Source organism: Aplysia californica, unplaced genomic scaffold (genome assembly GCF_000002075.1).
Source record: "Aplysia californica isolate F4 #8 unplaced genomic scaffold, AplCal3.0 scaffold00571, whole genome shotgun sequence".
Classification (NCBI taxonomy): domain Eukaryota; kingdom Metazoa; phylum Mollusca; class Gastropoda; order Aplysiida; family Aplysiidae; genus Aplysia; species Aplysia californica.
The window spans coordinates 212520-222983 of record NW_004797841.1 but is presented as its reverse complement, the minus strand read 5'-3'; the positions used below and the strand labels follow the sequence as shown (position 1 = coordinate 222983).

The 10464-nt window shown below is 40.4% G+C and overlaps 1 protein-coding gene across 1 annotated transcript in view; it reads left to right on the top strand.

The window, feature by feature from the left end:
- The window catches only part of LOC101849955, a 95910-nt gene that overhangs the window by 71882 nt on the left and 13564 nt on the right, over positions 1-10464 (top strand). Inside the window, exons 2-8 of the mRNA XM_035972061.1 lie at positions 277-323; positions 1262-1520; positions 4427-4480; positions 7123-7621; positions 8649-8727; positions 9708-9795; positions 10218-10427. Of these exons, the coding sequence (XP_035827954.1) occupies positions 309-323; positions 1262-1520; positions 4427-4480; positions 7123-7621; positions 8649-8727; positions 9708-9795; positions 10218-10427 (1204 nt within the window). The 5' untranslated portion in view covers positions 277-308. The remainder of the gene's footprint in view (positions 1-276; positions 324-1261; positions 1521-4426; positions 4481-7122; positions 7622-8648; positions 8728-9707; positions 9796-10217; positions 10428-10464) is intronic.

The following is a 10464-nucleotide window of genomic DNA, read 5'->3' as shown; positions in this document are numbered from 1 at the left end:
GGATGGTCACAAGTCACAAGACACGACAACCCCAGCTGAAAATACAAGGCGCTGCACAGTGGCGACCGACAGTGGCATTGTTGTAAACTTTTCTGTATTTATGTAATATTGTGTATTTATGTATGTATTTATGCATGTATTTATGTATGTACGTGTTTACAATTATGTAGGCCCTATTTATGTATGTATATGTATTTTTGCCATTGTAAACCAAAGTGCCCTTCTGGAACAAGTAAAACTGTAATTTATAATTGTATTTTTATTTTTATTCCTCAGGTGCGTAGAGTTGAGCAGGGAGAGAGTTCACGATGTGTAAGATTCCGGTAAGTATCTTTAGCAGAATAGCACTAACATGAGCTTATTATGTTGCAACACCCGCTCCCAAAGTGCCCCCCCCCCCCCCCCACACATAAACACTTCTAGTCATATGTAGAACATTCAAGGGGCTTACTGGAATAACTTTGTACACTTCTATTCATAATAAAACATTCAACATACATCAGTAGCATAACAAAAATTAATAATAATAATAATAATAATAATAATAATAATAGTAAAAAATAGCATTTGAATAGCGCATACCCCCCGCTGAACAGCAAGCTCTATACGCTTTACACTATATTATTACCACAGTAGACCATAGAACATTCGGAAACATTCTCAGATTCCCGGGAAACATCATACAGTGCAAAAAGCTCGCGACCTCGGTGCTTTCTTGTCATATCTCTATTTTTAAAAAATCAGCGAAAACAGTTGATAACAAAGAGTGAACTTAAGAAGAAGTCACATTTTTAATGTTTATAAAAAAAAAAAGGTTAATGGAGATATGACAAGAAAGTGCTGAGGTCGCGAGCTGCTGATTAGGTGCTCAAATACAAATAAATCTGACAAGATGACTACTTTGTAGCATGGTGGTTGTCTCGATGGTTGACTTTTAAAGGTCCCTACCTTGGTCAGACAGAGCTCTTGTCTTGTCGGCTGACAGGAAAAAGGTCTCCTTGTGGTGGGCTATAGCTGTCGTCTCTATGACAGACTGAGAGAGTGGGCAGTTGGCGGGTGCTCTGGTGTGGTTTGCTCCTTCTTTCCTATCAAACATCTTGTCCTTATCTCCCCTCCTTCTATTTTGTGTTTGTTACTACTCCATCTATTTTGTGTTTGTTACTCTCTTGTAACACCTCTATCTTTGGCACTTATGAGACTTTATTGTCTTGCAAGTGCCGCAAAACACGTACTAAAACTAAAACTACCGTGGTGTCCCCAGAAATGGCTGCTCCAAAAGGAGTGGCTAACCCGAAGCGACCTAGTCAAACTGGCGGAGACCAGTGGCTCGTCGCTTGAGGCGGTCTTAGCCATCGACCACAGCATCGACCTACAACACACCTATAGGTTTCGGTGCACATTTTGCCCGCGCCTGTGCGACAGAGAGGTCAAGGAGTACCGGAAGGAGGATCTGGCCAGGCAGACAATGAGGGCTCACCTCCTTGACCACATCAAGAATTTTGCTGCGACTGTGCCCCAGGGTGAGTTATTAATAAGTTACGCTATTAGTGGGGATTAAATTTTGCTTGGACGTTTACCAAGTGTCTGTTTGTGTTGAGCGCCTGACAGGCTGCTCCATAATCTCTCTCGATTGTAACAGTTTCTAGTGCATTTTAAAATTATTCATATAGTGGATTTTTATATCAGTGTATTCGTCATTTGACAGTGTATGTAGTGATGTAGGATTTGTACAAAAACAGTCAGTATTTTCAAGGAAATTATCAGTTTTCAACTCGCCATGATTGACTTGCTATTTTTCTATTGGAATTCTTTCTTCTTCTGGGGTCTACACTCCGTCAACCCTCGAACGTTTACAACAACAAAGAAATTTTTTCTCCTGAGTGTCTCGTGAAAACTGTTCTCCGTGTCGTTTCCAACTCTGTGCTCGGGAACAAATGTGTGAGTACGTGTGTTTCTCCCAGCTCTTGTTCGTGTGTTATACCAGTGAAGTTGAAAAAAACGAGAAGAAAGAAAAGAGGTGGACGACGAAAACAAAGGACAATCCCTGTGGGGGGGCTCTCGTGGCCTAGAGGTTAAGGTGTTGGCCTCTCATTCAAAGGTCCCGGGTTCGATTCCGGGTAGCGACCAAAAATGTTTCTTCTCTAAAATTGTCTCCTTTCACATCCTTTCCTGATCTCTAACAATGTTCTGTTGTCTGCTTTCATTTCCACTTTCTGCCCCCCCCCTCACCTCCTTTGCCCCCTCCTCTGGGCTCCTGACTCTTTCTGCAGCCTTTCTACTGCTACTCCTTGGCTCCTCCTAACTGCTGTCTTTCTGCCACACCCCTGATCTTCTGGTAGGAAAGATCTACACCTAGCCTTCTCGGACAAGGGCGAAAAATCTCGGAGGGCCCGTGTGCAAGTTGCGCACGTTAAAGATCCCTTGGAGGTCTAAAATCGATAAGAGTAGGCTTCGGCCGCCACCCGGGCAAAATTCAAAATTTCCTACCAACGAAAAAGTATTAGGTGTGTCCCGCGCGCTCATATGACCTATGCAGTTGCGAGCGCCGTAAAACCCTATACTAAATAAACAAAAATCCCTGTGGTGTTAAGGCTAGTGTTTATGACTTAGATTAGAAAACTCGTGCATCAGCAGCAAACCGAAAAACAGAATTAACTTTAACAATTTGGTCAAAATCGACTGTCGGAACTTTTTGCAAGAAGTAGCACAAAATGTGAGAGTAGCGTGCCTTAACACCAGGTCATGCCGTAATAAAGCAGACGAGTTAAATGATTTAATTATAGAAATGAACCTTGATATTTTATGTATGACGGAATCATGGTTGCAGGAGTACGGTGACGATGCGATTTTATCAGCAATATGTCCAGTTGGTTATTTAATTAAGTCTTTCCCTCGTGTTGGGCGTAGAGGAGGAGGAGTAGCATTTATTTATAGAACTAATTTAGCACAAGTTACTGTGACAAAGATTCCATGTCACTCATGTGAGGCTGCTTTAATGTCCTTCCAGCTGCAGTCCCAAAGCATTACCATCTGCTGCATATACAGGCCACCGCCGAGTAAAGCAAATTATATCAAATCATCCGTTTTTATGGAGGAATTTCTAAATTTAATTTCAACTCTGAAGATGAAAAGTACACCTTTCATTATAACTGGCGATTTTAATTTTCATTTTGGCTCTGAAAACCCTGTAACTAAAAATATAAGCAACCTGCTGACAGAAAATGATTTAAAACAACTCGTCCAAGTACCAACACATAAAAGTCAGCACATCCTAGACTGGGTTATCTCCCCTATTGAAAACAACTGTGTGAAAATAATATTATATTGTGTCAAGCTTTTTCAAATACGATTGTTTGAATATCTTGATAACGACTCCGAATAATCTCACAATTTTGATGGAGCAGGTAGAACATTTGGTTTTGGACCTCAAGAAACGGACAAATTGTCAGATAGAACTTTGTAATTCTGAGGTAGCGATTTATCAGTGCATTATTTTTTGATGGATGGGGGGGGGGGGGGAAGGGAGGGGAGGGGGGAAGGGAGGGGGGTTAATGAATGATGGAGAGAAGGTTTCCAATTTTTAATTATGGGGGGGGAGGGGGGGGGCTTTTCTAGTGACCTTTGAGTCAGAAGTACTTGTTCCTTGGAACGCTGTCTTTGTTACAAGTGTCTGGGACAGTTTAGGGGGGAGAAGATACCGGTATATTGTTGGAAGAAAGTTGTGGATGAAAGCTCTTATGACATTTGTATGTGCACTTAACTGTGATAGTTAGGTTGTAGCTAGGGGTAATATTTTTCAGGGGGGGAAAGAAAATATATTTTTCACTGAAATCCGTTTTCTATAAACCCCACTTTCACATTTCTGTTACCAAAGAGTGCTCAGGGCTGTCCATCGTGTTGAATTTGACGGAATCGTTAACAAATGATTTGTATTCAATTTTACAAAAAATATGATAGTAAAATCCCTGATTCCGATTTTTAAAAAAAGTTTCCGTTTCCCTAACCCACTGCCAACCTTTCTGGTAAATAAGGGGAGAAAAACCACCTGACTGGGACAGTCTACGTTAGGGGCAGTTGTCTAACTTTATATTCTTCTATTGTCGTCTTCGTGGGTGGTTGGTGGGTGCTCTGGTGTGGTTTGCTCCTTCTTTCCTATCATTTGAACATCTATCGTCTTTATCTCCCCTCCTTCTTTTTTGTGTTTGTTACTCGCTTGTAACACCTCTAGTCTTCGGCACTTTTACGACCTTATTGTGTTGCAAGTGCCGTAAAACACTTACTAAAACTAAAAAACTATTAAAAAAACTTGTCTTCTTTAGTAAATACACTGTCTGTGAAAGAGCCACCCTTACCACAGGTTTGGAAAAAAGTGTTCACTTGTGAAAGCACATCATGTTTTCTTTCTTTCTTTCTTTCCTACTTTCAGAGGACCAAGAAGATTTTCTCACAAGAAATCAAATGTGGCGTGAGAAAAAGACAGGTATGTAGCCAAGTGTTGAACCCTAACACTGATTATGTAAGAGTTGGTACAACCTACTTTACTTTTTACTTTTGTGGGTGGTTGGCGGATGTTCTGATGTGGTTTGCTCCCTTTTTCCTATCAAACATCTATCGTCTTTATCTCCCTTCCTTCTATTTTGTGTTTGTTGCTCTCTTGTAACAACTCTAGTCTTCGGCACTTATACGACCTTATTGTGTTGCAAGTGCCGTAAAACTCTTACTAAAACTTTAAACTTTAAACTTTTTCATCCTCTGTTGTCGTTAAGTGTCATGGGGAGATGCAGTTTTCTATGGTAGGCCAGTTCCGCAGCTCTTTCAATTTTGAATATTATGTTTTCTCAGAGTTTCTATGACATCCTTGATCCACCTTTTGCTTGGCCCTCCTCTTCCTTTATAGCCTGAGTGCTTGATGTAGTAGGTTCTCGAGGCGGGCTGGCCAGATGACATACGTAACAAGTGGCCAGACCATTTTATTCTGTTTTTCTATGTAACGCAGGCAGGACTCAGTGCCAATAGCTGCTCTTACTTCTTCATTTCTCTGCCTGTCTCGCCCTGTGATGTTAAAGAGTTTTGCAGGGACATTTCATTTTGCATGCAGTGATTTTGCTGTCATAGGTTTTACTTAATGTCCAGGTCAAGAGTTGGTACAAATTTGTTGTAAATTTTTTAAAAATATGGCAGGTGTTGCTGATTGTACAAATGTGTTGTGAATTTGTCACAAACGCTCGGTGTTGGGAATTGGTAAAAATATGTCGGGTGTGGTAAATTGGTACAAATATGTCGGGTGTGGAAAATTTGTAAAAATGTATCGGGTGTAGTAAATTGGTACAAATATGTGAGGCAGCGTGGTGAAATCAGGCACTCGTCAAAATAGTCAAAGTGAAGAAATTGGCATTTGTCTGCAGGTTTAAGAATTTTAATAGAATTTTAGTTTTTTGTCTCAACACCTTTCACACCCTTTAAAGAACACATTTCTGTGTGGATTGTGCTGAAAAACGTTGATTTAAGGCAAAAGAGATGTACATTTTTAGTTTAGATGGCCTCTGAAGTTTAGGAAATAACTCAACTTTGGCGTCCATTTTCTCGTTAATTTTACCTCTGAAACCAGGCGATCCCAACCTCCTTCAATCACCAATATCTTGACTTCTATCAAAGATAAATAGATATTGTTTTCATCAAAAGCAAGGCAAATGGACAAGCTCTAAGATGATACCAATAACTCCATATGCCCCAAAATTGACGAGAGCCTGGTTCCACCGCCTTTGTGACATATGTTGGGTGTGGTAAATCGGTACAAATATGTCGGGTGTGGTAAATAAGTTCAAATGTATCAAGTCTTGTAAATTGGTACAAATATGTCTGGTGTTGTAAATTGGTACAAATATGTCGGGTGTGGTAAATTGGTACAAATGTATCAGGTGTTGTAAATTGGTACAAATATGTCGGGTGTGGTAAATCGGTACAAATATATCGGGTGTTAAACTCTAGACCAAGACCAAACTTGGGGGAGGGGGCTGGGTGGGGGGGGGGTGTAATTGAAAAGGACAAGACTGTTGGTCCAATATGGACTATAACTGCTGCTTACAGGAAGTTGAATAAAAAACTGTATGATATTAATATATAGCCTATAAGTGAGGCAGGTTGGTGGAATCAGACGCTCGTCAAAATAATCATATCCAATATGGACTATAACTGCTGCTTACAGGAAGTTGAATAAAAAACTGTATGATATTAATATATAGCCTATAAGTGAGGCAGGTTGGTGGAATCAGACGCTCGTCAAAATAATCATATCCAAAATATCAGCATTTTTCCAATGATTTGGCTATTTTTACCGAATTTTTTATTTTTGACTCAACAGACCTTTTATCTCCATTTAAAAACACATTTCGGTGTTGTTATTTTTTTCTGATAAATGTTAAAGTCACAAAAAATGTGTGTTTTCAGTTTCCAATGACTCCCACACTTTGGATGTCACCAAATTTTGGCAGTCGTTTTCTTGCTAATTTTACCACTGAAATGAGGTGACCCCACCTCCTTCAATCACAAACATCCCGACTTTTATTCAAGTTAAATGGAATGTTTTTTTCTTCATCAAAAGATGAATGCACACACTTTATGATGATAGCAATGCCCAAAAATTGACAGAGCGCCTGATTCCTCCCTGTTGTGACACATTTATCTCTGTACCAACAGCCATGAACAAAGAGGTTTGCGTGGATGGTTGGCGGGTGCTCTTGTGTGGTTTGCTCCTTCTTTCCTATCAAACATCTATCGTCTCTATCTCCCCTCCTTCTCTTTTATGTTTGTTAATCTCTTGTAACACCTCTAATCTTCTGGCGCTCATGTGACCTTATGCAGTTGCGAGCGCCAAAAAACCTCTACTAAAACTAAAAGAGGTTTGCTCCTTCTTTCCTATCAAACATCTATCGTCCTTATCTCCCCCTTCTTCTTTTTAATGTTTGTTACTCTCTTGTAACACCTCTAATCTTCTGGCGCTTATATGACCTTATGCAGTTGCGAGCGCCGTAAAACCTTTGCTGAAACTAAAACTAAAAACCTCTACTAGAACTAAACTAAAATCCCTCGCCTGTTGTCTTATTGTAGCCAATCACGTTTCAGGATCGAAAGCCCCAGCATCGAAGAATGAAACCTCGGCCAAGCTAGCCAGAGGAGCCAAAAGACAGTCCATCGACGGCGGATCAACGAGCTCGGAAACTGCTGGGAGTGCCAGCCCCCAAGAAAGCAAGAAGCCGAAACGCCAGGTGAAGCGATCCACCAAATCTGCCCCCAAGCTGAACGGACGGCCACAGCCTTTGGAAGACGCAGAGAGCCGCGACGATGAGGAGGAAAGTGATGATGAAGAATATGTTGAGACAGTTTCTGCCCGAGCTGCAAAGAAAAGGAAAGCCACCAGACAGAAGACGTCTTTGAAGAAGGTTGGCGGGAAGAAATGTAAGGTGGAGGCTGCTCTGATGGAGACTCATGAGGAGGAGGAGGAGGAGGAGGAGCTGTCCGTAAGTGAAAACTCGAAAGACTTGAATTGGAGTCCAGATGAATCATCTAACGAAGCGAGCACCGCAACACAGACAGAGACAAGGGGGAAGAAGAAGGAACCCAGGTGAGTACACTCGACTCGAACTTACCCAAAATGCACACCCATTGCAGAGGAGCAAACATTAAAAATTTATATATTTTTTTTGTTGGAAATTTGAAAGTGGAAGTTATTTTTTTTGTTGGAAATTTGAAAGTGGAAGTTTGTACAAATGCTTGTGTTATACAGGTGGTCGTTAGAGCAGATGATTGTCTTATACAGGTGGCCTTTAGAACTGGTGATTGTCTTATACAGGTGGCCTTTAGAACTGGTGATTGTCTTATACAGGTGGCCGTTAAAGCAGATAATTGTCTAGGACAGTTGGCCGAAGTGACATAAAGTGGGTGGTTGGAGGGTGCTCTGGTGTGGCTTGCTCCTTCTGTCCTATCAAACATCTATCATCCTTATCTCCCCTTCTTATTTTATGTGTTTGTTACTCTCTTGTAACACCTCTAATCTTCGGCACTTATATGACTTTATTGTGTTGCAAGTGCCGTAAAACTCTTAAATTAATAAAACTAAACTGAGTTGGCAGTTAGAGCTATTAAGTTTTTGTATGGATCAGGGAAAATTTGGGTTTAAAAAAATTGTTTTTTTTTATAGATCAGGGAAAATGTGGTTTTTAAAAAAACTATTGTTTTTGTATGGATCAGGGAAAATTTGGGTTTTAAAAAAAAGTTTTTAAAACAAATATATCAGGGAAAACTTGGGTTAAATTTGTAAAAAATAGATCTGGGAAAATTTGGGTTTAAAAAAAAATGTTTTTGTATTGATCGCAGAAAATTTGGGTAAAAAAAAAAAAATAGATCAGAGAAAAATTGGGATAAAAAAGGATTTTTGTTTAGGTCCAGGAAAATAGGGGTAACAAAAAAGAATTGTTTTTGTATGGATCAGAGAAAAAAAAATGCTTTTGCGAGGAACAGGAAAAATTTGGGTAAAAAAACATGTTTTTGTTTTGTTTTGTAATGCCAGAAGAGAATTTTATGTTCCTCGACTTTGAGAACCTGTGCTGACTGCTTATTTGATATTTTCCCCACATTTCTTCTTTCCCCAGTTTACCACCAACTTTTCAGTACAAAGTAGCCACCATGCTGTTTGCTACCAAATGCTCGGAGTTTAGCGAGTTGGAGAAGGTAAGTGGGGGGTTGGTGGGTGCTCTGGTGTGGTTTGCTTCTTATTTCCTATCAAATATCTATCATCGTCCTTATCTCCCCTCCTTCTGTTTTATGTTTGTTACTCTCTAGTAACTCCTCTAATCTTCGTCACTTGTATTAACTCCTCTAATCTTCGTCACTTGTATGACCTTATTGTGTTACAAGTGCCGTAAAAATCTTACGAGAAGAAAAAAGAAGACGACCAAAGTTATTGCTCCTTAGATGGCTCGTCTTTTTTCTTCTCCACACACCCTGCAGTACGGTACCCTATCTTGTCTGATCTTGACTTATGTGTAGCCAATAAAAAGGTCGCTTTTAAGCACAAGGGGGCTATCCCGAAAAATGCTGTTTTGAGAAAATCAAAGGTAAAATTTTTGCCCCTTGTTCAGTTCCTTTGAAAAAACAAGGAGAGTTTTCTCTGTAACCAAACGTATATACACACCAATGAAACCAAACTTCTACTATAGGTAGGGCAATGCCCACTTTTTGGTGTAGGTCAAGATTTCTGGAAACCCCCGAAATCTGGGTTAGCCCACTTGTGCTTGAAAGCGACCAAAGCGACCATATGACTTTATAGTGTTGCAAGTGCTGTAAAAATCTTACCAAAAAAAAAGAAGACGACCAAAGTTATTGCTCTTTGGACGGCTCGCCTTTTTTTCTTCTCTACACACCCTTAAGTACGGTACCCTTTCCTGTGTGATCTTTACTTATGCGTAGCGGATGGTTGGCGGGTGCTCTGGTGTGGTTTGCTTCTTTTTTGCTATCAAACATCTATCGTCCTTATCTCCCCTTCTTCTTTTTTATGTTTGTTACTCTCTTGTAAAACCTCTAATCTTCTGGCACTCATATGACCTTATGCAGTAGCGAGCGCCGTAAAACCTCTACTAAATCTAAAACTAAACTTATATGTGTAGCCAATAAAATATGATATGTGACTGTGAGCGTTGTTTGGTCCACAGACGCTGGACGGTGTTCTGAAGAAAGAGGGAGTGAAGAAACAGTTTCCTGGAGAAACTCTCTCACATGAAGACAGAGTGAACATCTTGGGTAAGTCCGTACTCTGTACACCCGTAAGCTGTCAAAAAACACTTTTAAAAAAATATTCTCAAAATCTTTTTTTTAAAGAATAAATTCATAGTGGCAGATGTTTCTTTTCTTAATACGGGTTTATATTATATGTCTTGCTGAAAGGGAACATAAATGATAGAATGTAGCTGTTTTTGTGTGTAGGTGACACGTATGTGTTTCAAACGTCTTGTTCGAAGGAAACACAAATTAAAGATAGAATTTTGTGTGTTTTGTGTGATATTAACATGTGTTTATTTCTTGAAGTTGACACGTGTGTGTGTGTCGGTGTTTCTTGTATCACATGTGTGTGTGTGTGTGTGTGTGTGTGTGTGTGTGTGTGTGTGTGTGTGTGTGTGTGTGTTTCTTGGAGTTAACAAAGCGTGTGTATTTCTCTCTGGCAGGCGGAATGGCCCAGCTCATGGAGGCATGTGCAATCAACGAGCAGGAAGTTGCTGCGCGCTTGAAGCAATTGACGCCCTTAACAGAGCAGGAGAGAACGACTCTGAGCTCCTTGACGCCCGAGCAGTGGAAGACCTTGAGGAACGGCAAGGATCTGGAGTCGCAGACGCGTCTGAAGGTGAGTTACATTTTCTGGGACAAATCACAGGGCAGTGCTACTGACTGAAATGTCTTTAGGCCACCCCCCCC